This window comes from Mesoplodon mirus (assembly GCF_964341445.2).
Source record: "Mesoplodon mirus genome assembly, chromosome: 18".
Taxonomy (NCBI): Eukaryota; Metazoa; Chordata; class Mammalia; order Artiodactyla; family Ziphiidae; genus Mesoplodon; species Mesoplodon mirus.
In genome coordinates, this window is record NC_138994.1 from 15,855,661 (window position 1) to 15,877,781 (window position 22,121).

The window sequence follows — 22,121 nt, forward strand, 5'->3', positions numbered from 1 at the left end:
GGCGTAGTGGCAGCAGGCAGGGCAGGCACACAGATCACGGGCTGGCTCCACAGTGCCCAGATCCCCAGGCCCCAGGGACAGGGTTCCCACCAGACATCCCCACTCAGATGCTTCCTTTCTGGCTCTTCTCCTCACATGGGCTAGGTTTAACCCGTTCCCCACATTGCTGACACAGTTGCAAATTCAGCAGCAGCCCTCCTTAAAGGCCACCAGGAAGCCACGGCCACAAGAATCACAGGAATGCAAATAGCCCGGGAATGCTAGCTGCCAGGGTTTGCCTGTTTCCAGTGAGCAGGATCGAGGACTCTCCCATTTCACGTTCCAGGCAGGAGGCCGCAGACCTCAATGGAGCCGAGAGCCACAGACCCTCTGTGCTCCAGAGTCACGGGAGGTGGCCCTGAGGGGGCTGGCCATTTAGCAGGCTGCTTCCTGTAAGTGCAGGGCAGGCTCCCGGCTCACTCCCACGGGCACCCAGACCCAAAGCCCACAATCCCACCTTCCCCGGCGGCTCCCTCACCCGCAGAGCATGACCGATAGCCAGTGAGTCACGTCTGTCTGGCTCCAAAGACAAAAGCAGAACAAGGCTCTGCCACCCAAGTCTCCTCAACCCGTGGCAAGGCCCCCAGAGGCGCGCCCTCCTCACCCTCACCACCCCCAGGCTCAAGAGGCCGAGGAGCCCGGGACCCTACCTTTGTAAGGATGCACCATCCCCTCCACCACCTGCACCGTGTCGTCCCCCTGCAACTGCAGGGACACGTCCCCCACCGCGTCCACCAACTCCGTGAAGAAGTCCGCGATCTCAGGACAGTCCTGCAAGAACACGTAGCGGTCCTGCCGGTTGGTGAAGTAGGAGTCACTCAGGTTTGCGCTACAGGGAGGAAAGCGGCAGGTGAGGACTCAGGCGATTGGGTACAACAGCAAGTGCTGGTGACCCCGGGCTCAGGGTCACCAGCAGGAGCAGGGGAGCAACCAACTCGGATCAGGGTGCACCAGCAGCAGCAGCCAATTAACAAACAGCGACTGACGGGCTTCCCTGGGGTGCAGTGGTTAGGAATCCGCCCGCCAATGCAGGGGACACGGGTTCCAGCCCTGGTCGAGGAAGATCCCACGTGCCGCGGAGCAACTAAGCCCGTGCGCCACAACTACTGAGCCTGTGCTCTAGAGCCCGCGAGCCACAACTACTGAGCCCGCGTGCCTAGAGCCTGTGCTCCGCAACGAGAAGCCACTGTAATGAGAAGCCTGAGCACCGCAATGAAGAGCAGCCCCTGCTCATCGCAACTAGAGAAAGCCCGCATGCAGCAACGAAGACCCAATGCGGCCAAAAATAAATAAATAAATAGATAAAATAAAATAAAACAAACAGCTACTGAGCCTGGCTGCTCACGAGAGATGGGCGAGAGTGACACTAAGGTGACACAGAGGAGTGACCGCAAGGCCGTCCCCTCACCGAGCTGACCACCGAAAGGAGATGCGGACACTTACAGAGCCAAGCACCACTCGGGCTCGGCCCCAGTGTCCCCCAAAGGGCTTGGATTCCCACCCGGCCCTGCCTGACAAAGTTATTTGTCCTCCCGGGTTTCTTGTGTACAAAGTGAGGGAAAGACCACGCGGGGTGACAGCGAGCATGAGCTGAGACAGTACACGAGGGGCGCACCCAGGAGCAAACACAGAGTAAGGGCTCAGTAAACCACGGCCAGCTTTCAGTCGCCCTTCGTGGCTTCCAGCTTCCGTGGCAGACAGGACACCGGGAAGACGCCGGGAGGGCCAGGCAACCAGACTGAACACGTAGCAGCAGGCCCTCGAAGGCTTGCGGGGACGGACCTTCCCTTCTCCGCGTCCTGCTGGTCTCTGCCCTGGAGACCCCGAGAGTAGGGAGCCACCTCACCCGCTCAGGATGACGCTGTTGTCGAAGAGGTACACCTTGATGTGCTGCAGGCCGATGGTCTCGTTGAAGCGCTCGGGGATGAGAAGCCGGAAGAGCCCACGGAGGTTAGGCGTGTGGAAGAGGGACACTCGGACCTGTTCTGGAAACCTCTGCAGGAGTGGGAGCAGCATCGTGCGAGAGTTCTTCCTTCCTGAAGACGCGGGCGAACAGGAGGAAAAGGACGGCAGAGTCACACCAGGAACAACACGCAGCCCGCCAGTACAGCGCCACCCACCAAGGGCCTGCGCAGCCGTCCAAGTCAGACCGCCGGGGGCTGTTTTCAGCCAGAGGGGCTCCAGGACAGCTTCTACCCGGACACCCACCACATCTCAGGGCAGGACTGAGCAGCCCGCGTAGCGGACATCCGCTCTTCCAGCCCCACAGCACCCATCTACCCGCCTCCTGGTAACTGCGCCCAGTCTCCTCCCGGGGGCACCATCCAGCCCCACTCTCACATTTCTGCTCTGGGTGAAGATGGCTCTGTCCACCCCGGCTCTGGGGAGGCGCGCAGGCCCAGGCTGGGCCGGTCAGCACACTTGGGAGCCCCAGCATGGAGCCCGAGGCAGGCTGCGCAGGAGCTCCAGGCTGACCGCGAGGGGAGCAGATGCTCTTCCAACAGACAAGATGCGGCAAGACGGGCCTGGGACTGCCAGAGGCTGCCGCAAGGAGCCAGAGGATGAAGCCATCCCCGAGGTCCAAGCCCCAGATCACGACCCACCCGAACCAGGTCAGACGTGGAAGTCAAAACAATTCTCTTTTTCCCAAAGTCATTTTTACTTGGACTGTCGGTCACTTGCCGCAGACAGAATCCTGACAGACAGGCCGTCCTGGGCCAGCCCAGATGGGCTTCAAATAGCCTTGCTGCTGGCTGAGGACAGGGCAGTGAGGGTGTAATTCCTCATTCTTCCTGAACGAGGAAGAATCAGGGGGCCAGGGAGGGCGTCAGACCTACCTCTTGAGCCCCGCGTGAAGTCTAAGAGAATGGACACCCTGAGGTCGGAAGGAAACTTCGCCTGGAGTGACTTTTCTAGAGTGCTTTCCAGGCAATCCACCTGCCAAGAAAAGACCCCAAAAGAACAGAGATGAAAGATCTGAAAAGATGGTTATATATTAAAGAAATGAACCAAACTGTCAGCAAATGCCCCCACGGTCCTCTTTGAACACACACACATATACACAAGCACGTACACGCACACACCAGCCACGCTTGCCCAGAAGCCAACGCTGCAGAACCTCTTCGCCTGAGGCCACCGCGGGAACCATAATCTGAAGACACGGCGTCTGCGGCCCGGGCCTGGCAGGACGAGGGCTCTGGGGGTCAGGGACGCGGTGCCCAAGGGTCTGGACCTCGCCGTTGAAAACCCTAAGACACCAGCTCCCACACACGGTCCAATGGATCATCCTTACAGGCACACAACAAACAGCACCCCACACACGGACAGCACTCGGTAAATATTTGCTGAATGAACAAATCCAAGACACAACCTGCCCACTGCCACTCTCCACAGGCTGGATGTGGCATTCTTCTCCCAGGAGAACAAACACGCTTCCCAAGCTGGCAGCTAAGAGCACGTCCTGAAAGCGGGGCAGCCTTTCCTCAGACAGGAAGGGAAGGGGTGGGCTCTCTCCTGCCCCCCACCCTTCCCCCTCGCCCCCTACACAGTCCCTGTTCTCTTCCAGCTATGCCCTGGGGGTTTCTGAACAAGGCAAACCAAGAAACAACACTTGCCATGGGCAAGGGTCCATCTCACTCCCTCACAGTAGAAAGCCATCCAGGGACTCCGACAACACAACGACCTCATTCACACTCACTTCAGCTCAACCTACAGATTCTGCGCTGGGCTCGTCCTACAGGAAGCACCCGCTGCACAACGGGTGACGTCTGCTCCTTCCCAGCCCCGCATGTCTCGTTGGAAGGGACAAGAACGGCATGACAGCAAGTCTAGGTGGAGCCAGGCTGGCCGCAGACCCGCACCCGACACCAGCCCTGGGCAAAAGCAACGGCCAGCTCGACCTGCAATGCTGGTTCCTCTGTCTAATACAGACTCAGAAAGCCTTCTCTATAAAGGACCAGATAATAAATATCTTGGGCTTTGCAGGTCAGATGGTCCCTGTCACAGTTACTCAGTTCAGCCACTGTAGCAAGAAAGCATCCATAGACAAAACAAAAATTAATGAGAGTCACTATGTTCCAATAAAGCTTTATTTATGGACACAGAAATCTGAATTTCACATGCTTTTCATGTGACACAATTACTACTCCTCTTTTACCTTTTGCCAAACATTGAAAATGTAAAGCAGAGGAAACAGGTTTGAGCCCTGGTCCAGGAAGATCCCACATGGGGGAAGATCTAGGTGTACGGGCTTCAGTAGTCATGGCTCGCGGGCTCTAGAGCGCAGGCTCAGTAGTTGTGGCACACGGGCAGAGCAACTAAGCCCGTGCGCCACAACTACTGAGCCTGTGCTCTAGAGCCCGCGAGCCACAACTACTGAAGCCCGCGTGCCTAGAGCCAGTGCTCCGCAACAAGAGAAGCCACTGCAATGAGAAGCCCATGCACCACAATGAAGAGCAGCCCCCGCTCACCACAACTAGAGAAAGCCTGAGCACAGCAACAAAGACCCAACACAGCCAAAAATTAAATAAATAAATCAATTTATTTTTAAAAAAAGAGAGAAGCCACCACAATGAGAAGCCCACGCACCACAAGGAAGAGTAGCCCCCACTCGCTGCAACTAGAGAAAGCCCGCGCGCAGCAACAAAGACTCAACGCAGCCAAAAATTAATTAATTAATTAATTAATTTTCAAAAAAGAAAATGTGAACACCATCCTTAGCCCATAGGCCACACATAAATAGGCGGTGGCCAGATTTGGCCTGCGGGTCACAATTCTCGGGAGCCCCAGCTTGGCAGACAGACGGCCTGTGCCGGGTGAGGAGGACACGGGCCAGCGAGGTCAGAAGGCCCAGGATCACATCTCCCTGCACCCCTGGCTGATCCTCCTGATGTGCCCAGAATCTGGGGCAACAAGAACAAAACCTGGCCTGAGACGCAGGCCGAGGAGGGCGGCTCCACCCCAGCTCCACGGCTCTGCGCAGCCCGAGGCTTTAGGGTGACTCACTACTGCCAGTAGGACCACCCCTGCTTAAACCTTACCAGTTCCTGTTCCAAAGGACCTGTCCCCAGGTAGAGGGATGCCATCACGACCCGCCTCTTGGCTACTTTTATCTGCCCCTGAAGAGAAGAAACAATTCAAAATTCATAATCACCATTTTCACAGTTCACTGAGAAAGATACAGTCCTTTGGTATTGGAGGCAAATAACACTCCAAGCTGAACTATCCTGTATCTTCACCAATTAATATTTAAAGCAAGCCCCAAATGTGTGTGGTAACCTACCAGATAAGGACCCACACCCCTAATTTAAAATACTCAGCCTGAAAGTAAGGCATGATCTAGCCATGCTATAAGATACGGCACAGCCACGAAAAGAATGAAGGTCTGTGCACACTGACCTGAGGGGATGTCCACAGTGCACTGCAGGGACAGAAGAAAATCACTGAACAGAACGTAAACCGTGCTCCCCCGTCACCACCCCATGCACCCGTGTGTGTGTGTGTGTGTGTGTGTGCGCGCGCGCGCGCGTGTGTCCAGGGAGCAGAGCCCGACGAGGGAGTGCGGGGGCAAACTTGCACTCCAGCCCCGTCTGCACAGCTGGGGTTTTATAATGAGCATGTAATTTTTTTTAATAAATGTATTTATGTTTATTTTTGGCTGCGTTGGGTCTTCGTCGCTGCGCGCGGGCTTTCTCTAGCTGTGGAGAGCGGGGGCTACTCTTCATTGCGGTGCACGAGCTTCTCATTGCGGTGACTTCTCTTGTTATGGACCATGGGCTCTAGGCGTGCGGGCTTCAGTAGTTGTGGCACATGGGCTCAGTAGCTCTAGAGCACAGGCTCAGTAGTTGTGGAGCACAGGCTTAGCTGCTCCGCGGCATGTGGGATCTTCCCGGACCAGGGCTCGAACCCGTGTCACCTGCATTGGCAGGCGGATTCTTAACCACCGTGCCACCAGGGAAGTCCCAAGCATGCAACAGTTTTGAGATGCAGACAGACAGGTACCTAGCTAGACACACAAACAGAACACACCAACGTTCAAAGATGATGTGTCAGTCCCAATAGCCAGCGTCCTCTCCCTAGACCTGCTCCAGCCATGGGAGGACACCGGACCCCTCACACACGCGGCCAGGCCCCAGAGGAGGTCAAGAGCAGGAAGAAGGGCAGCACCACCCTCAGGGCAAGCTGGCGAGGGCACCGGGGAGGCAGGACACACACACTTGCTGGCTTTCCCACATGGCCCCCACAGCCTGCACTGTCGACGGAGGAAGAGGGGCATCTTGACTAGATAAACACACCAACACACCACTGGGAAAGGCTTATATGCAAGGAACAAATAAAAGAATTTCCTATGTTTGCTGTTGCCTTCGTTTTGTTATTTATTCAGATGGCTGCTTGTGGGGAAAGTGAGTATGAAGACAGGAAAGAGAGGAAAACAAGTAAGGTGTGAGGCAATCAAGTTCGGGCAGCAAAAGTCTATGCAATTGTTTGCCATGGCGCCGGGTCCTCTGGTACAAGCTCAGCTGTCACGAAGGCCTGGGCCCAGGCAGAAACCACACTGCACTCTCTTCTCAGGGAACACGGGCCACTCTGTCCCAGGAAGAAACACATCCCGCTCCACACAGAACGTGCCGGAGAACCCGCCTATGACTCAGTGCAGAAGGCAGGGAACGGTGGCCTCGGCTTCTTCCTGGCCTGCTGGGCTGAGCCCCTCGCGCGTCCCTCTTGGCTGTCACAGCTCCACCCACCCCGGGCAGGTGTGCCGTGTGGCCTCACCTCCAGGCCAGTGGACCCCCACGTGGAGACTCAGTCCATCCTTCACCCGGAGTTGATTGGGACACTAAGAACCACCTCCTTTGAAAAACCTGTTTCTTCAAGCCAAGCAGAGAACCAAGTAGGAGTAAAGAGCAAACAGCCTCAGCATCAGTTCTACACAAACAAGGACACACAGGAGAGTCAAGCAGGGCAGGGAAGTGAGGGAGAGCATGCGTGCGTGCACACACACGCACACACGCACACACCATACTGGAATAAGCCAGCCGGAAATTAAGCTAAGAGTGGATCTACAGAACAACAGGGCAAAGGAGAGAAAATGTGCAAGCATTCAAATGAACTAGAGTTTGTTGTGCAGAAAAAGGAACATCTACATATATTTCCTGTTATGTCCCAGCACTTCTCCTGACCGCATCATACCTTAATTCTAACATCACTGAATTAATACAAACTCAGAATTCATGTAACTAAAAATTAATTAGCGTTTGATTACTTCATTCCGATGAGCAGTTTAACCACAAATAACTAGACGTGGCATGAACACCTGACTAATGTATTGAAAGTTGAACCCCCCCAAATGCAAAGTTTAGCATCTCTACCAAGAGAGAGAAGGTACAAACTTTAGACAGAGTTACGGAAAAGAACCAGGATCACGAGACCTAAAACCAGACATCCAGACTTTCCAGTTACCTGTAAATACTCTCCACTGAATTGAGAGGCTCCCGGCCACTTCCTACATTATCAAATCCCATCCATAGGTCATTATGTCTCCATTTCCTGTCGTCTACTTTATGGAGCTACTGTGTGTTGGAGACATTGCCGGGGCAGGAGTGTGCCATGCCCTAACCAGAATGAGGTTCGTTCCCTCCCAGACGTCCTCAGCGGGGACGTGCCTGCTGAGGTCCCCAAGCTCTCACTAACCTCCCGTCTAGCCTACATCTCCAACATGGAACGAAGGGAATTAATCTGTCACAAGAACCAAAACCCAGGACCTGACCCTCAGTGCCCACAAGCTCTGAGCTGCTCCACCTGAGACATCAGCCACCCAGGGGAGCTTCTGATCACGGCTCAACTCAGCCATCTGTGAAGCTGAAACCTAACAGGTGGAACCCACAGGAATAAGCTGAGCAGCCATCAAAAGTTTCTAGAACAGAAGGTGCTTCAGCCCAGGACTTGGCCAACCTTATGCCCCCAAACCTCTAATTCCATGTCTGACTCTCTCTCTCTTAGACACAACTTACCTTCATGAGCTCAAAAAACTCTGCAGGTGAAGAAAGCACCCTGACGTGAGAGCTGGAGACTCCGAACTCTGGAACCAGGTTTCTGATCCACTGGAAGCGATGCACGGCCTCCGGACACAGGCAGCAAGGAGGCGAGGTGACATGGGGGACAGCTGGAGACAGCAGAGGAGCCAACAACAGCCATGGTGGCCTGGGGAAAGAGACATACAAAGGGTCACACTTCTCAAATACTTCCTCACAAGTCTCTCTCAGCTCCTGTGGGCAAATAAGAATTTTTCGGTGGGGGGGGGGCAAACTTCAGATTTCCTAGACCATCTTAAGTGAGCCCCAGTCAAACTCTGTAAAAGAATTTTTCAGCCCCTACAAGTTGAGCAACTTAAGAATTGCCAAAGCCTATGGATAAACCCCAAACTTTACGCTGACTCCAAACAACTCAAAATTTAGAGCAGCCACAAGTAAACTCAGAAAAGCCATTGCCTGGTTAATGCCCCCAACGAACCCACCCGCAGAAAGCCTCCAAAGGTTGCCTGCAAGGGCAGGTCTAGTCTCAGTCTGGTGAGTACAACCCAGACCCCCGGTTGTCTGACTGATGAGATAAATGGGCTTTTATTCAAGGAAGGACCCAGAAAAAATTAAGTTTTCTCTTTAACACTAGGATACAGAGAGAAAAGCTGGCGCTGGAAGAGGTCACCTCAAGAGGGGCCAGCAGTGACGACAACTGCCCCTTCACCCCTGGACACATTCTCCTCAGAGGTCACACCCTGTCTCTGGCTGGTTCCCGTCCACTGAGGCCAAGACCGCAGTAAACAGTCCCCTGCCCGCTGAGCCTCATCTTTGTCCAGATGACAAGACACCTGTGGGGGCCGGGGGAGGGCAGTGCACACCCAGAGCCCCACACCGACCAGCCCCTCATCTGACTTCCAGCAAAGAGCAGCAGGAAAATCCTTTCCAGCGTGTGACCTTCACCACGGCCTCAAGAGGGACTCTAGGGAAAGGACGCTTAAACACCCCAAGGCCTGAAGGGCCACAAATTCCAGGAAGATGATTTCATTCACTTGCCTCCTGATAAAACGCTGAATCTTCCCAGGGTTCCTGAATGTCCCTACACACACGCCAGATGGCCCGCAGCTGTGCTTCCCAGAAAGCCCACCGGGCTGTCACGGCGACTCATTGCCAAGAAAAGTTTAGTCAGCGGGTGGAAGACACCAGGTCTGGACCCTGGGGAGCCACGGTTCACCATGGGCCTCCGGGCAGAGGTGGGGACCACACTCCCAGGCATCAGCTTGCTACACTTCTCCTCTGGCTTCCGGGTAACAAGCAGCAAATGAAAGGCCTAGACGTGTAAACAAGGGATTGCGGCCTCGATTTCCCCAAAGTGGAGGCCATGCTCCTGCTGTGCTCAAGGCTACCTTCCAGAGGGGAGAGGGAGCGCCTTCAGTCCAACGGAAAACCATGAGAACGGGAAAGGTGCGCAACAATCCATCAACGTGAAGCCGCAAAGGGGGCCTAAAGTCTAACGTTCATTAATTAAACATCGTCTGTTTGAGGAGGAAACCCCCACAGCACTGTAAGATCAACTGATCTCCCAATCTCACAGCACTTATCGCTCAGACCATATAAAAAATAGCCAGGGTGTCGCCTGCAACCCAGGCCATGCAGTCAGTCCCCACGCGTTCTTCAGATGAGCCGACAGACTGAGAGCCGCTCCCAAAAAGGAAGATGAGGAAACACCTCTTTGGCACACAGCAACCCAGGAGAGGGCAAGTGCCAACCTGGGCCTCAATCCAAGTGGTCATGTGAGCACCGATGGTGTACGGGGGAGGCACGGCCGGCCTGGGCACCACTGCCCACAAACCTGGTGGCCTCACCAGCGTACACACCTGAAATCATCTAAGAACACAAAAGAAAATGCTAAGGCTAATGAAGGAAAGGTCAAAATATACATACGGTGGATGTGCTTCAAGTGACCAAAAAGGGGAGCTGCTGATGCCTGAGCTGCTGGTGAGGCCTCACAACACCCTCCCTCCAAATGGGCTTTGACCGCCCGGTGGGGTTCAGACAGGAAGTGCGGGGGGTCCAGGCGAGGAGAGGTGCGAGCAAAGGGAAGAGGCAGGAACTGCCAAAACCCACCAGCGCCAGAAAAACCCAAGAGGGGCTCAACAGTCAGTCCAGAGAAGACACACAGCGACTGTACGGGGGGTCGGGCCCCGCTACCCAGGAGAGGGGCTCGGCAGGACAGGCTTGGCCTTGGGCCACTGCGGGCAGGTCGCGGGCCTGTCGGGCAGCTCTCCTGGGAAGCTTCAGTCCAAGTCCAGATCAGGGCCTCAGTCCAAGATCTGCTGAGGGCTTTTTTATGTTGCTTCCTGTTTAACCTGTGTACTGACAGGTTTATTTTTGTTAGAGAGGAGAAGAACTGAAAGCCAATTAGGTTTCAGGGATTCATCGTGGAGGAGACCCAACCCTCGAGGGGTAACCTCACATTCCAAAGAGGAAGGTGCTTGGAAAAGGAGCACAGAGTTTTATAAAGGCCCCACAAGGTCGGCAAAGGTGGGGAGACCACGTCCAGACCCCAGACACTCAAAATCTAACTGCAGCACCTGGGCCGGAGCAGAAGCAGCCAGTCCCCGTGGGAGCCAGCGCAGGGGCCCACGTTCTCCGTGCATCTCAGCCAGATCCCCACGGGGGCGAGTTCCCGCTTTCCATGACGGACGCCTGGGAATCTTCTCAGAAAACACTTCTCCCCGTGCCAGCCACGGCCCCTGCTGCACAGTAATCCCAGCCTCCAGGGGCTGACCACCTGCACAAGCAATTCCCCCCTCCAGGCAGCTGTCCCAGGTCAAAACCCTAACCCCCAAGAGACTGGAGGAGGCAGGGAGCTGTGGTTACTCTACAAAAAAAGCAGGGCTGTCACACTCACCATTTAGAGAACTAAACAAACACACACACAGTTTCCACATCTAGGCCTGCACTCCCCTGAATCATCTCTTTCTAGATAACAACTAGCTCCCATTTCTAGTTATAGGGAGGAGGAAGTGGCAGGGGCCGGGGGGCCAGATAGTAAGGTTCTGCCGCCCTCTCACTCCCTTACTCCGGATTATCAGGGAAGTTTGGAGGACAGAGCTAGGGCCCGGGCAGGGGCGCGCCCTGGTACTCGAACTCAGGCAAGCCTCACTACTTTGCTACAGCCCTCAGCCGGTGGCAGAGGCAGCAACAGCGGTGCAAAACAATCCTCAGCCCCCAATTCTGAAGGTGAAACTGACAGCATCCTCTCCAAAGGGTGGGCTCCAGCCACCACCCACACAGACACCTGACTCTGGAGAAAGGTTCAGCCAGATGATTTAGGGCTTCTGTGAAATTTGCAGACAAATTCCCTGAGCTGGAGAGTGGGCTGGGCCTAAATGCTGAGGAGCCCTGACCTGGGGCCACTCCCTCCACCTGGAGAGGGGCCTGGGGGAATGGGGTGAGAGGATGGGGGGTGACGCTAGGAGAGCACAGTGAGTATGGAGCGGGAGGGCAGTGGGGAAGAGAGGGAAGTTTCTTCCCAGCATCTCTAAAAGGAATCTGTATCTGGGCTGCCTTGACCAAGAACAGCATGCAGTAACACTCTTGTCCGTGGTCCGGGGGCCACCATTAAAGCAGGGACAGCAGAAGCCTGCCCTAGACAGGACGATGCACCCACCCTACTCATGAGAGGCACAGGACGGCAGCGGGACTTGAGTTCAGAGTACCAGCCAAACCGAAAGTGCGAGAGCAGAACAGCTGCTGAGAGGCCGCGAACACAGCTATGTGCAAGGGAAGCTTCAGGAAACGGGAGAAGGCATCTCTCCTTTGTGTGCAGAGACAGGAGTCTTCCATTCCACCAAACATTCTGAAGCTGCAAGTGCTCCATGGAAAAATACTGCCACACCTTGCATTCTCCGTTCGTCAGGATGCACAACAGTGCGCCTGGAGGTCCAACCGAGCTCTCACGGGGGCAGTGGAGGTGCTACTAAGGAAAGGCAACACCAGAGAATTCCACCTGGGTCTGCACTTCACCTCCACCAGGCCCCGCACAGCTCTCATGGCTTCAGAGGACACAGGTGCTTCTCCCGGGGCTACAGTGGTGTCACCCACCCTATGGGACACGAGGAAGCAGGCCCACCTCCTAGCGTCTTTTCAAAACAGGGTCTGCAGGGCTTTGAAGGAAGAAAACGGTGATGCCGAAGGACTATCTCCTACACTAACCACAAATCCACCGGGTACGGCACAAGAGTTCTGTCCCCTGTACCATGCCAGGGCACTAATTAAGTGTCCTGCACTCAGGGTCATGGTCTAAAGGTCCACGAGCTCTCTGGGGACTATAAGATTTGTAGTACACACTCTGTGGTTTGTATCCCACCCAAATCTGTACAAAACGACGAAAAAAGAAAGCAGTTTTTAAAAGAAACTGAGCTCTCCGGATTGCAATATTTTCAGAAACTACTTTTTAAGAAAAACCCACCCTCCTCCCCCCGTCGCACACATTTAAACGTAAAGAGGTGAGTGATGAGAAAAGACCAAGTCATAACACTTCCTGAAAAAGGCTCGAAAAACTACACGAAAGGACGAGACTTCCTGCAGCCCCAGCAGCAGGCAGCCCTTCCTGACTAACGCAAGACCTAAACCCAAGTAAGGGAAATGAGTGTGAATTCCCGTAGGTCACAGAAGACCAACGGCCGCTGAACTCCCTCAAGTCCAGCACGAGGCCAGGGCTGCCAGCATGTGGCAACACGCTGACTCTCCTCTTGGCTTGTCCAAAAGAAAGTCGATTACATCGAGGGGCTAGAAACCTAACATATACTTATAACCCACAACACACCTCCACAGCCAAAGGCACCAGGCATAGCCAAGTGCCTGCCGAGAACCCACTCACACGTTCTACTAATCCAAACTGCTACAACCAGCCTGACTTTCCCGGCAGTGAAAATGACTCGTTTACATTACCCGGCTCACATGTTTACAAGGGAATATCTATCAGACGGCTTCAATCCCAGGCTAGTTTCTATCTACGAGCACACAGCTGACTGACGAGCCTAATTCAGCAGCAGCAGCAATGTGCTCAGAGGGTACTCAGGTTAATATGAACCTAATAAAGCTACAATTTACAAGTCAGTCAGCTGCAAATCTTATTTTAATTCTCTGCAAGATCAAATTTGAATTATTTGGGCAAATCATGCTTTGATTCTAAATATCCCCCCTCCCACCCATTCTACTGCTATAATACAAGACGTGGCGCTACTGAACTCTAATGAATACGGAGGACTGGGTCCCAGCATCAGAAAACTCAGAGAAAAAGTAATTTCTGGAAATCTGGTGGTCCCTCAGAGTAGAAACCACTAAGAAGTTGAATAAGAGTATGTTGAGCTGGCATTACAAGGTAAGGAAACCTAATAAAAAGAAGTTTGCTGGTTATGTTTCCCTCTTACACTCAGGAAAGTTAGGACACCCCACCCCCACCGCCCCCCCCACACACAAATACACACACACACACACACACACACCTAGAATAAAGAAAATAGAACTTGGGTTTCAAAAATAAAGACTTTTCTGCACACATAGCTCAAATTGAAAACAGTTTTAAAAAAAGAAAAAGGAGACCACAGAGAAAATATTTCCTTGTATGGCAGCAAACTCAGTTAGGAACTAACGCCCTCTTGACACATTTTCCACCAGGTCTCATACGCCAAATAACAAGTCAGTTCTGTGTAGTCTGATGACTCCAAGAAACTACCTGAAGTTTCTGTCTTCCTCGCCTGAGCACCGGACCTGCCCTTCACCTGAACAGGGAGCGCCTCCACTTGGGCCCACCTGGATACTAACGGACATGCCCCGAACTCACCTTATCGGCACCCCCCAAACCTGGTCCTCTTTCTCGCTCCCAGTTTTAGTGAAGCAAGCCACCATCCATGTGGTCACCCAAGTCAGAAACATGACCTACCTCCTCAGCAGCCCCCTACACAACCCCCACCAGAGCTGATTCCAGTCCAGCCCTCTCTTCTCTTCCTACTGTCCATGACTTCATACAAGCCCCACCCCCTCAGGCCTAGACCATCATCAGGAGAAATTGTACAGGGACTCTCAGAGCTTGCCTCGCTCGGTCTCAGCCCAGCTCCTCTCTCCCTCCTGTCCCTCCTCCGTACCCAGGTGGCCCCTGGAAACGGCTTGAGTACCTGTGGCACCTCAGAGCTGCTTTCCACTGCTGCCACCATCAACCCACATCACTCACCATCCTTCCTTGAACACTGGCTCCCCACCCACTTCCTCACCTAGCCTACTCCTACACGCCTCCAAAACACAGCTCAAGATCATCACCGCCAGGGAGCCTTCTGTGACTTCCAGGCGTGCCTTAGGGCTGCCATGACCTTTCCTACCTTACTTTACTATTGGCCGTTTATGGGTCTGAGCACCATGAAGGTGGGACTATGCATGTTTCCTTGGTACCTAGCACAGCACAGCGGTGCTCCATACGCGCATGCTGAATAAGTGAATGAATCCAGCTGTCCATGATAATGAGTCAGATGCCTGCTTAAGAAATAACAGCAGTCTTTCCAAATCACTAATTAGAAGTAATTTTTTTAAATTGATTAATTAATTTATGGCTGCTTTGGGTCTTCGTTGCTGCACGCGGGCTTTCTCTAGTGGCGTAGCGGGGGGCTACTCTTCGTTGCGGTGCACGGGCGTCTCATTGCCGTGGCTTCTCTTGTTGCAGCACGGGCTCTAGGTGCACGGGCTCAGCAGTTGTGGCTCACGGGCTCTAGAGCACAGGCTCAGTAGCTGTGGCGCACGGGTTTAGGTGCCCCGCAGCATGTGGGATCTTCCCGGACCAGGGCTCGAACCCGCGTCCCCTGCATTGGCAGGCAGATACTTAACCACTGCTCCACCGGGGAAGCCCCTAGAAGTAATTTTAAATAGACTTCTCTGTCACTATGGCTGTCTCTATAACTGAAAGGAAACCACTGCAGTAAAGAACTGTTCCCTCTCACCACTCCCCTTGCTAGTCACGAGGATTCACCAGGCACTGAACAGTTGAGTCAGACTGGCAAGCTAAAATCTAAAATAAGTTCATGGCTACACAGAACTATTATCAATGAATCAATGATCAGAGTTACAAGAAACCACATCATTCGGGGAATGAGGAATTGGTTGGTGCAACTGAACAATGGAGAAGAAACGAAAGTCAGCAGCCACTGGAGGTGAGTGGCCATACAGACATGAGTAACCCCAAACACCCAGGCCACAGACAAGCAGAAAAAATCTGCAAACCAAATAAGGCAAAGAAAGGGTCAGAACCCCACAGTACTGTAGTAATACTGCTCAAAACATTTATCCTCTGTCCTAGCATAGGCATCACCTCCAAGGATTATAAGACGCAAATTTCTGACATTTGTGTTTCTATGTCTGTGATTTAACTGAGTTCCTGGTTTAATTTTTGACCCAGAGCCTTAACCAACTTAATCAAGAAGAAATATGGAGCCACAAGTCCTGCATCCACTAACCCTATTTACAAAAAAGACTTTTAAGAAGTCAATTTAGACTATCCCCACGGCCACACTGCCCTCCCCCCACACACAGAAAAACACTCAAGAGAAATGTCTTTCTTAAAAGAATTTGTGGCGATTGCCCCAACAGCCTTTAGTAATCAACGCCAATGTTAAACAGTGATTAATCATGAAGTGCTTTTCTGTATAGTTTAAATACATACAAGGGAAATGACAAAATGGCCTAAACATCTCGTCCTTGAGAACATTTTTTGAAACTTTAAACCAAATTTCTCAGTGGTTTGATACCAGGACGTAGAAGTCATCTGACTTCACTACCCACTGGAATAAACAGGTCTTTGCTAAGCACCAGTTACAGAGAACAGAGGCCACCTCTTCTACACGCCACTCCCACCGGGTTCACTGATGTGAAACTTAAAGCCGTTCTGATCAGTAAGCTTCCAAGAGTTCCGTCCTGGGCTGATTCTATCACAAAAAGTTCCCCTAAGTCAAACCTGAATTTTTGCTGAAAATCTTCCAAAGTAACCCAATAAGAAGCAAGTTCCTTTCCATACCTAGAATCAGCACACATGACTGGACCACAGATCTCTCTACCAAAGGCCAGAAGATCACATCTCACCCTAGTAGCAGATAAAAATCTAAGGCGCAAACTCTGCAAAAAGACGCAGTTCCAAGATTTTTTTTTCTCAAGAAACAAGTGTAAGGCCCGAGTCTCTCCAACAAGAAAACTATTTGCACATAAGTCTTTTTTTTTTTTTTTAATATTAGCAACAGCAGCAGGCCTCTTAGGTCACCATGTACTTGGCAAATGTTTACTTCGAAAGACCACTGCCTGAACGAACTGCTTCAAAGCCTACTTCACTATTTCCATAACTCACTTCAGTACTTTTCCAGAACACAGGCCCTTTGCAAAGTGTAAAAGGGGTTTCAAGTGGTTCCTCTTCCCTGGCCTGAGTGTTCCTGACTCAGGATTGCTTCACAGCCCTCTCTGGCAGGATGTGAGAAATGCTGCAGGCACAGAATCCCAGCAGGGCTGATTCACTCCCGTCAAGTCACCTCGCTGCTAGGATTACTTAAGGAAAAGACCCCTCCGGACCCAAACAGTGTCTCTCGCGAAGACTCTCCAACACACACACCCCGGGGCCCAAAGCAACGCACGAACTCATCCCCCCGCCCCGGGTGTGCACACACAGCCCCTTCGCTCCAGCGTACGAGTACGGAGGCCGGGCTCAGCCCCCGCAGCCCCGGGACGGCCCGACCGACCTCGGGCGGGGTCCCCCTCCCCGGGAAGGGGAGTCCCGGCGGCGAGGCGGGACTGCGGGGGCCGGGCGGGCCCGCGCGCGGGGACACGGAGAGCTCACCGCGACGCCGGGAGCGCGGAATGAGGGTCGGGGCCGGGCGCGCCCTCAGCCCCACCGCTCTCTCACCTCCTGCGCCGGCGGTCCCGGTTCCTGCCGAGTCGGTCGGACAGGCGCCCCAGGAGAGCGGCCAGCCCGGGGCGGCCAGGGAGGAGGCCCAGCAACCGCCTCCAGAACACGGGCCCCGCCGCCGCAGCCGCAGCCGCCATGGAGACTCGCCGCTTCCGCTTCCGGCGCGCGAGAACTTTATTGACAACCGCGCGCGCGGACACGGGCTGCGCGCGGGAGCCTCGAGGGGAGGCGGACCCACCCCGCAGCCTCCGTCTCCCGCCAGGGGGGCGCAGGTGTGCTGCGCGTAGGGGCCAGGCCGTGGAGGAGCAGGGCGTGGGCACCAGCATCCCCTGACTCGGTCTCGATACCGGATGGGGGTGGAAAGTGAGAGACATCACCTGTCAGACCCCACGACCAAGTTCAGGCTGGACCTGACAGGCCGAGCCCCTGCTCGAAGGTGTTAGCTAAGATGTACAGAAGTGGGTGTCCGTTGACTCACCCGGGCGCACTGAGAACGGAAAATCCCCACCAGACCCAGGCGGGACCATCCTTCACCTTGTCAGCCCCGGGCCTGCAGCTCCAGGGCACAGAGCAGCTCACCCAGTCTAGGTGCAGTAAAGACCCCTCCATCCTCCCCATGCACCCAAATGCATACACATGCTGTAACCCGCCCCTGGGAACTACGGCTCCATGGCCAAAGAGGCTGAAGGAGCTCATTCCTACAGCCAAGAACACTTTTTTTGTAGCTGATTTTAAAAGGTAACGGATGACTCTCATTTGTATCACGTGGTTCCTTGGCAGGCTCCACATAGGCTGGGACTTGGAAACTGGAAAAGCTGTAGGAGATAATTGTATCCTACTTATGGCGGGGAGGGGAGGTGTTGTGTGGTTAAAAGGATATGGACACACAGGATACAAAACATTCCGAATTCTGCTTTCAACAAATTACCCGAGGAAATGAATTATACATTCCCTACAAGAATGTTCATCTCAGCATTGTTCATATCAAAAGTCTGGAAGCAATCAACACTGGGGAGTTGGTTAAATAATGGTAAATCACTATGTTGGAAGACCATGCATTCATTAAAAAAAAAGTATGTTCGGGCTTCCCTGGTGGCACAGTGGTTGAGAGTCCGCCTGCCAATGCAGGGGACACGGGTTCGTGCCCCAGTCCGGGAAGATCTCACATGCCGCGGAGCGGCTGGGCCCATGAGCCATGGCCGCTGAGCCTGCGCGTCCAGAGCCTGTGCTCCGCAACGGGAGAGGCCACAACAGTGAGAGGCCCAAGTACCGCCAAAAAAAAAAGTATGTTCTAGAAGAATGGTTAATGGGAGTTCCCTGTCAGTCCAGTGGTTAGGACTCTGTGCTTTTACTGCCATGGACCTGGGGTTCAATCCCTGGTTGGGGCACTAAGATCTCACAAGCCGATCCTGCAAGCCACGTGGTGTGGCCAAAAAAAAAAAAAAAAAAAGAATGGTTAATGAGGGCTTCCCTGGTGGCACAGTGGTTAAGACTCAGCCTGCCAATGCAGGGGACGCGGATTCGAGCCCTGGTCCGGGAAGATCCCACATGCCGCGGAGCAACTAAGCCCGTGCGCCACAACTACTGAGCCTGAGTTCTAGAGCCCGCAAGCCACAACTACTGAGCCCACACACCGCAACTACTGAAGCCCGTGCGCCTAGAGCCTGTGCTCCACAACAAGAGAAGCCACCGCACTGAGTAGCCCGCGCACCACAATGAAGAGTAGCCCCCGTTCGCCACAACTAGAGAAAACCCGTGCACAGCAACGAAGACCCAATGCAGCAAAAATAAAATAAATAAATTTATTAAAAAAAGAATGGTTGGGCTTCCCTGGTGGCGCAGTGGTTGAGAGTCCGCCTGCCGATGCAGGGGACATGGGTTCGTGCCCCGGTCCAGGAAGATCCCACATGCCACGGAGCGGCTAGGCCCGTGAGCCATGGCTGCTGAGCCTATGCGTCCGGAGCCTGTGCTCCGCAACAGGAGAGGCCACAACAGTGAGAGGCCCACGTAACGCAAAAAAAAAAAAAAAAGGTTAATGAAATTAAGAGTAAAATCCAGATTTCAAAGAGTAGTATAGAGCTTATCCCATTTTGTTAAAAATTTGAGTGTGGGTACAGACAGACTGAAACTAAATACACCAAAATGTTAACATTGGTTATTTGGTGCTATTTAAGAGTTTCCAAATTGTTTACAATCAGAAAGTACTTCAGATTTTAATTTTTCCTTTAAGTTCAGATAGCTTTACATATACAGGGCAGAATTTGATTCAACTCTTCCAAGTTAGAAGTGGTGAATCATCAAATTGCCTAATTTCCAGGAACTAGAATGAAACTATCCCTTGCTTGGTTCCACTTTTGCACCATGCCTGGCACAGGGTAGTTGCAGGGTCAAGGTGCTGAATGGCTGCACCATGATGCTGGGCAATGAGTACCACGTGGACCACAGGAGCATCCTAACCATCCTGAAAAGAGCTGGCAGCTTCTTTTCGCAATGTGATGCTTTGCTGGGTGAGGTATTGAGACAAACAACCATAGTACCATCCCACTGGGAATTTCTGATCTAAAGTAAACTATAGTAGCACACAGAGATATTGACAGTACCATAAGTTAAACTAAGGAGTATTTACATTAAGTATAAACAGCAGACAATGACCCCAGTCCTTTCTGAAGCCACACACCGAGAGCCTCTGGCCTTCCTGGCTACTTTGAAACACTCAGAGCTACAACCAGAGTGAGGCAATTATGACTTTGCCCTACAACACACACATTTAGAGTTGCAAAAATTTTAAATAATGGTTTTCAGGGATTGAGCAATTTTTTAGATGGTTACATTTTTACATGATGACAGCACACAAACACTGTTTCCTCCAAGAAGTCTCATCTGGGCTAGTTAGGGAGCATAAGTAGAGGAGATAAGTCACGCTCAGCTAACACAGGTGGCCCAGAAAGTCTGCCTGGGAGCACCCCCAAGCTGCTTGGAGGACAGGCAGTCTGGACAGACATGACGACAGCTGCTGGGAGTTCTCAAGTCACACCTTGATGACCCCAGGCGAGAAAGCATCTGTCCTCTGAAACCCCTCGGTGGCTCGGAAGCCCATCCGCTGAGTCCCCCTCATCCTCCTGTCTGCACCCACTGCCTTCTCGTTAGTCTGCTTGCTTCTTCCCAAACAGGAGGTGCCAGGGTGAGAATGACAGGGTCGATGGACTGATGACCGAGATCATCCAAACGGAAAAGGAAACCCATTCATGAAAAGGAGAGTTGACGTCAGGGAGTGGTGGGCTGCTGCCCCTGATAGTGGGACTGCTCTCCCAGGCAGGAAACACCAGGAAATCCTGAGCCAAGGGCCCGTGCCTCACTGTCTATGATTCACTCCCTGGACCGAAAATCACGCCAGTGTAAGAGGAAGGCCCCTCCTTCCAGAGCTTGCTTTGTGAGCGAGGGTCTTCCAGCAAGCACCCAGAAGAGGACCTGGCACCAGAAGCCGACTCATTCATGCTGGTTTGATAAATGCATGCATGGCAGGAGGTGTGAGCTCTGGAGCCTCCCGGCTGCAGGAGGGAACCAGCCAGTTTGTGCTTTTCCACCAAGGGTGGGGCGACGGTGGTTTGGCCTCCTGGGATTTTACTGACCTGCTGCCACAGATCACTTTGCAAATGTGGCAGCTCACAGAGCCCTCGGTCTCCCCTCAGGCCATCAGCCCTTTTCCTGCCTTCATTCTCCCTGGGATATGCTCTCCCCACTGAGCTGTCACCCTGATCTTTTCCAGCTCTTGATACTCTTCCTCCCCAAAACTAAGACCTAACCCCAGTCCTCTCTGGCATGAGACAGGCTTCTGTTCCCCCAGAGCAGAGATTGCCAAATGTTGTCTTAAAGGGCTCAGTGGTAAATATTTCACACATTGGGGGCCAGTCTCAGTGGCAACTACTCAAGTCTGGTGCAAAAGCCACAAGCAGTAGAAATGAGTGTGGTTGTATTTTCAATAAAACTTTATTTACAAAAGCATCCTGCCAGCCCTGCACCATAGTTTGCCAACATCTGTTTCAGAAAATGGCTTTTCCCTAGGCTGCAGCAGTGGACCTGGCATGGGCCCCACCGGGCTTGTATGACCCTAAAACATGGAGAGATGAGGTCTTCTGGCACCAGGGACATGAGAAAGTTGGAGTTGCGGGTTGTGAAGAACAAACTGGCCAAGCACTGAGTTCAAACCAGCAACCTCGCTCGTAGGGGTGGAGAAGCGGTCAAGGTTCTTGCATTTGTCATTTAAACTTTTCAGTGTCAAAAATCTTGTCATCTGCAAAACAAAATACCTATTGCTCAATGGCTCCCTTGCCACAAAGAGGCCCAGGATAATCTGGCATTTCATCAGCAAGAAGTCAGAGCCCAAATTTCTGGAAATGCCTCCTGGGCAGAGCAAGCCAGTTTGCATCTCTGTCCCGGTGAGAGATAAATGCAGCTCTCAGCTTCAGGGGAATCTCAGCCTCTTGTGGTGTGGCAGGCAGCCAGCGCCACCCCAACCAGGAGCTGCAGGCCTCCTTGTGATCCAGCAGCCCAGCCCGTGGGGAGACACGGCGGCCCGTGGCCAGTTATGTCCCAGGGAATCCCAGGCTCCCCGGGAGCCACTTGGGTGGCGGAGGTGAGCTGCTGGGGGGGGGGGCTTCCTGGCAAAACCCCACCCTGCCCCACCTTCCTCTGCTTCTCCCTGCCCAGCCCTCACGATGCTTTGAAGCAACAGGCTAGGTGTGCCCCAGGACTGGCACCAGAGTCTCCAGCACGACAAGTCTCCTTGTTGAGATGAGGCCAAATCAGACCAGGCCCCAGCAGGTGGGAGAAGAGGCTCCGGACTCCCAGGCTCAGGCTTGATTTACTTCCAGTCTCCTGGAAGTTAGGAAAGAGACTCAAAGGAAATCCCCCAAAGTCAATTGTCCTTCTTACCCCTTAGCCTAGAGAGGCGGGAAGACAGAAGCCAGGTGGAGTTGCCACATCCATGCCTACAGCTCCTGGCAGGAGGGGAGTGGGGGGAGGGCAGCCATCCTGGGTGGTGGGCTGTGCTGAGCTGGAGAGCCCAGGTCCCATCTAGAGGGCCCACCAGACCTGCCAGATTGTTCCCCAAAAGCCCCCAATTCAAA

General features: G+C 53.3%; 1 protein-coding gene across 7 annotated transcripts in view; it reads right to left on the reverse strand.

Annotated features, from left to right (window-relative positions):
* PGS1 (phosphatidylglycerophosphate synthase 1) overlaps positions 1-22,121 on the reverse strand; it is a 56,931-nt gene that overhangs the window by 27,873 nt on the left and 6,937 nt on the right. For 5 of the 7 annotated variants that reach the window (XR_014291812.1, XR_014291813.1, XM_082602741.1 and 2 more), the window contains exons 1-6: positions 16,993-17,150; positions 8,049-8,238; positions 5,079-5,156; positions 2,877-2,976; positions 1,886-2,075; positions 690-868 (exon numbers count right to left, since the gene is read on the reverse strand). Coding sequence is in view for 5 of the 7 variants with exons in the window: in XM_082602741.1 (XP_082458867.1) it covers positions 690-868; positions 1,886-2,075; positions 2,877-2,976; positions 5,079-5,156; positions 8,049-8,238; positions 16,993-17,132 (877 nt within the window). In the remaining 2 variants the exon portion in view is untranslated. Of the gene's footprint in view, positions 1-689; positions 869-1,885; positions 2,076-2,876; positions 2,977-5,078; positions 5,157-8,048; positions 8,239-16,992; positions 17,151-22,121 lie in introns of those variants that run through there. The other 2 variants (XM_082602745.1, XM_082602743.1) reach the window with 2 other exon arrangements.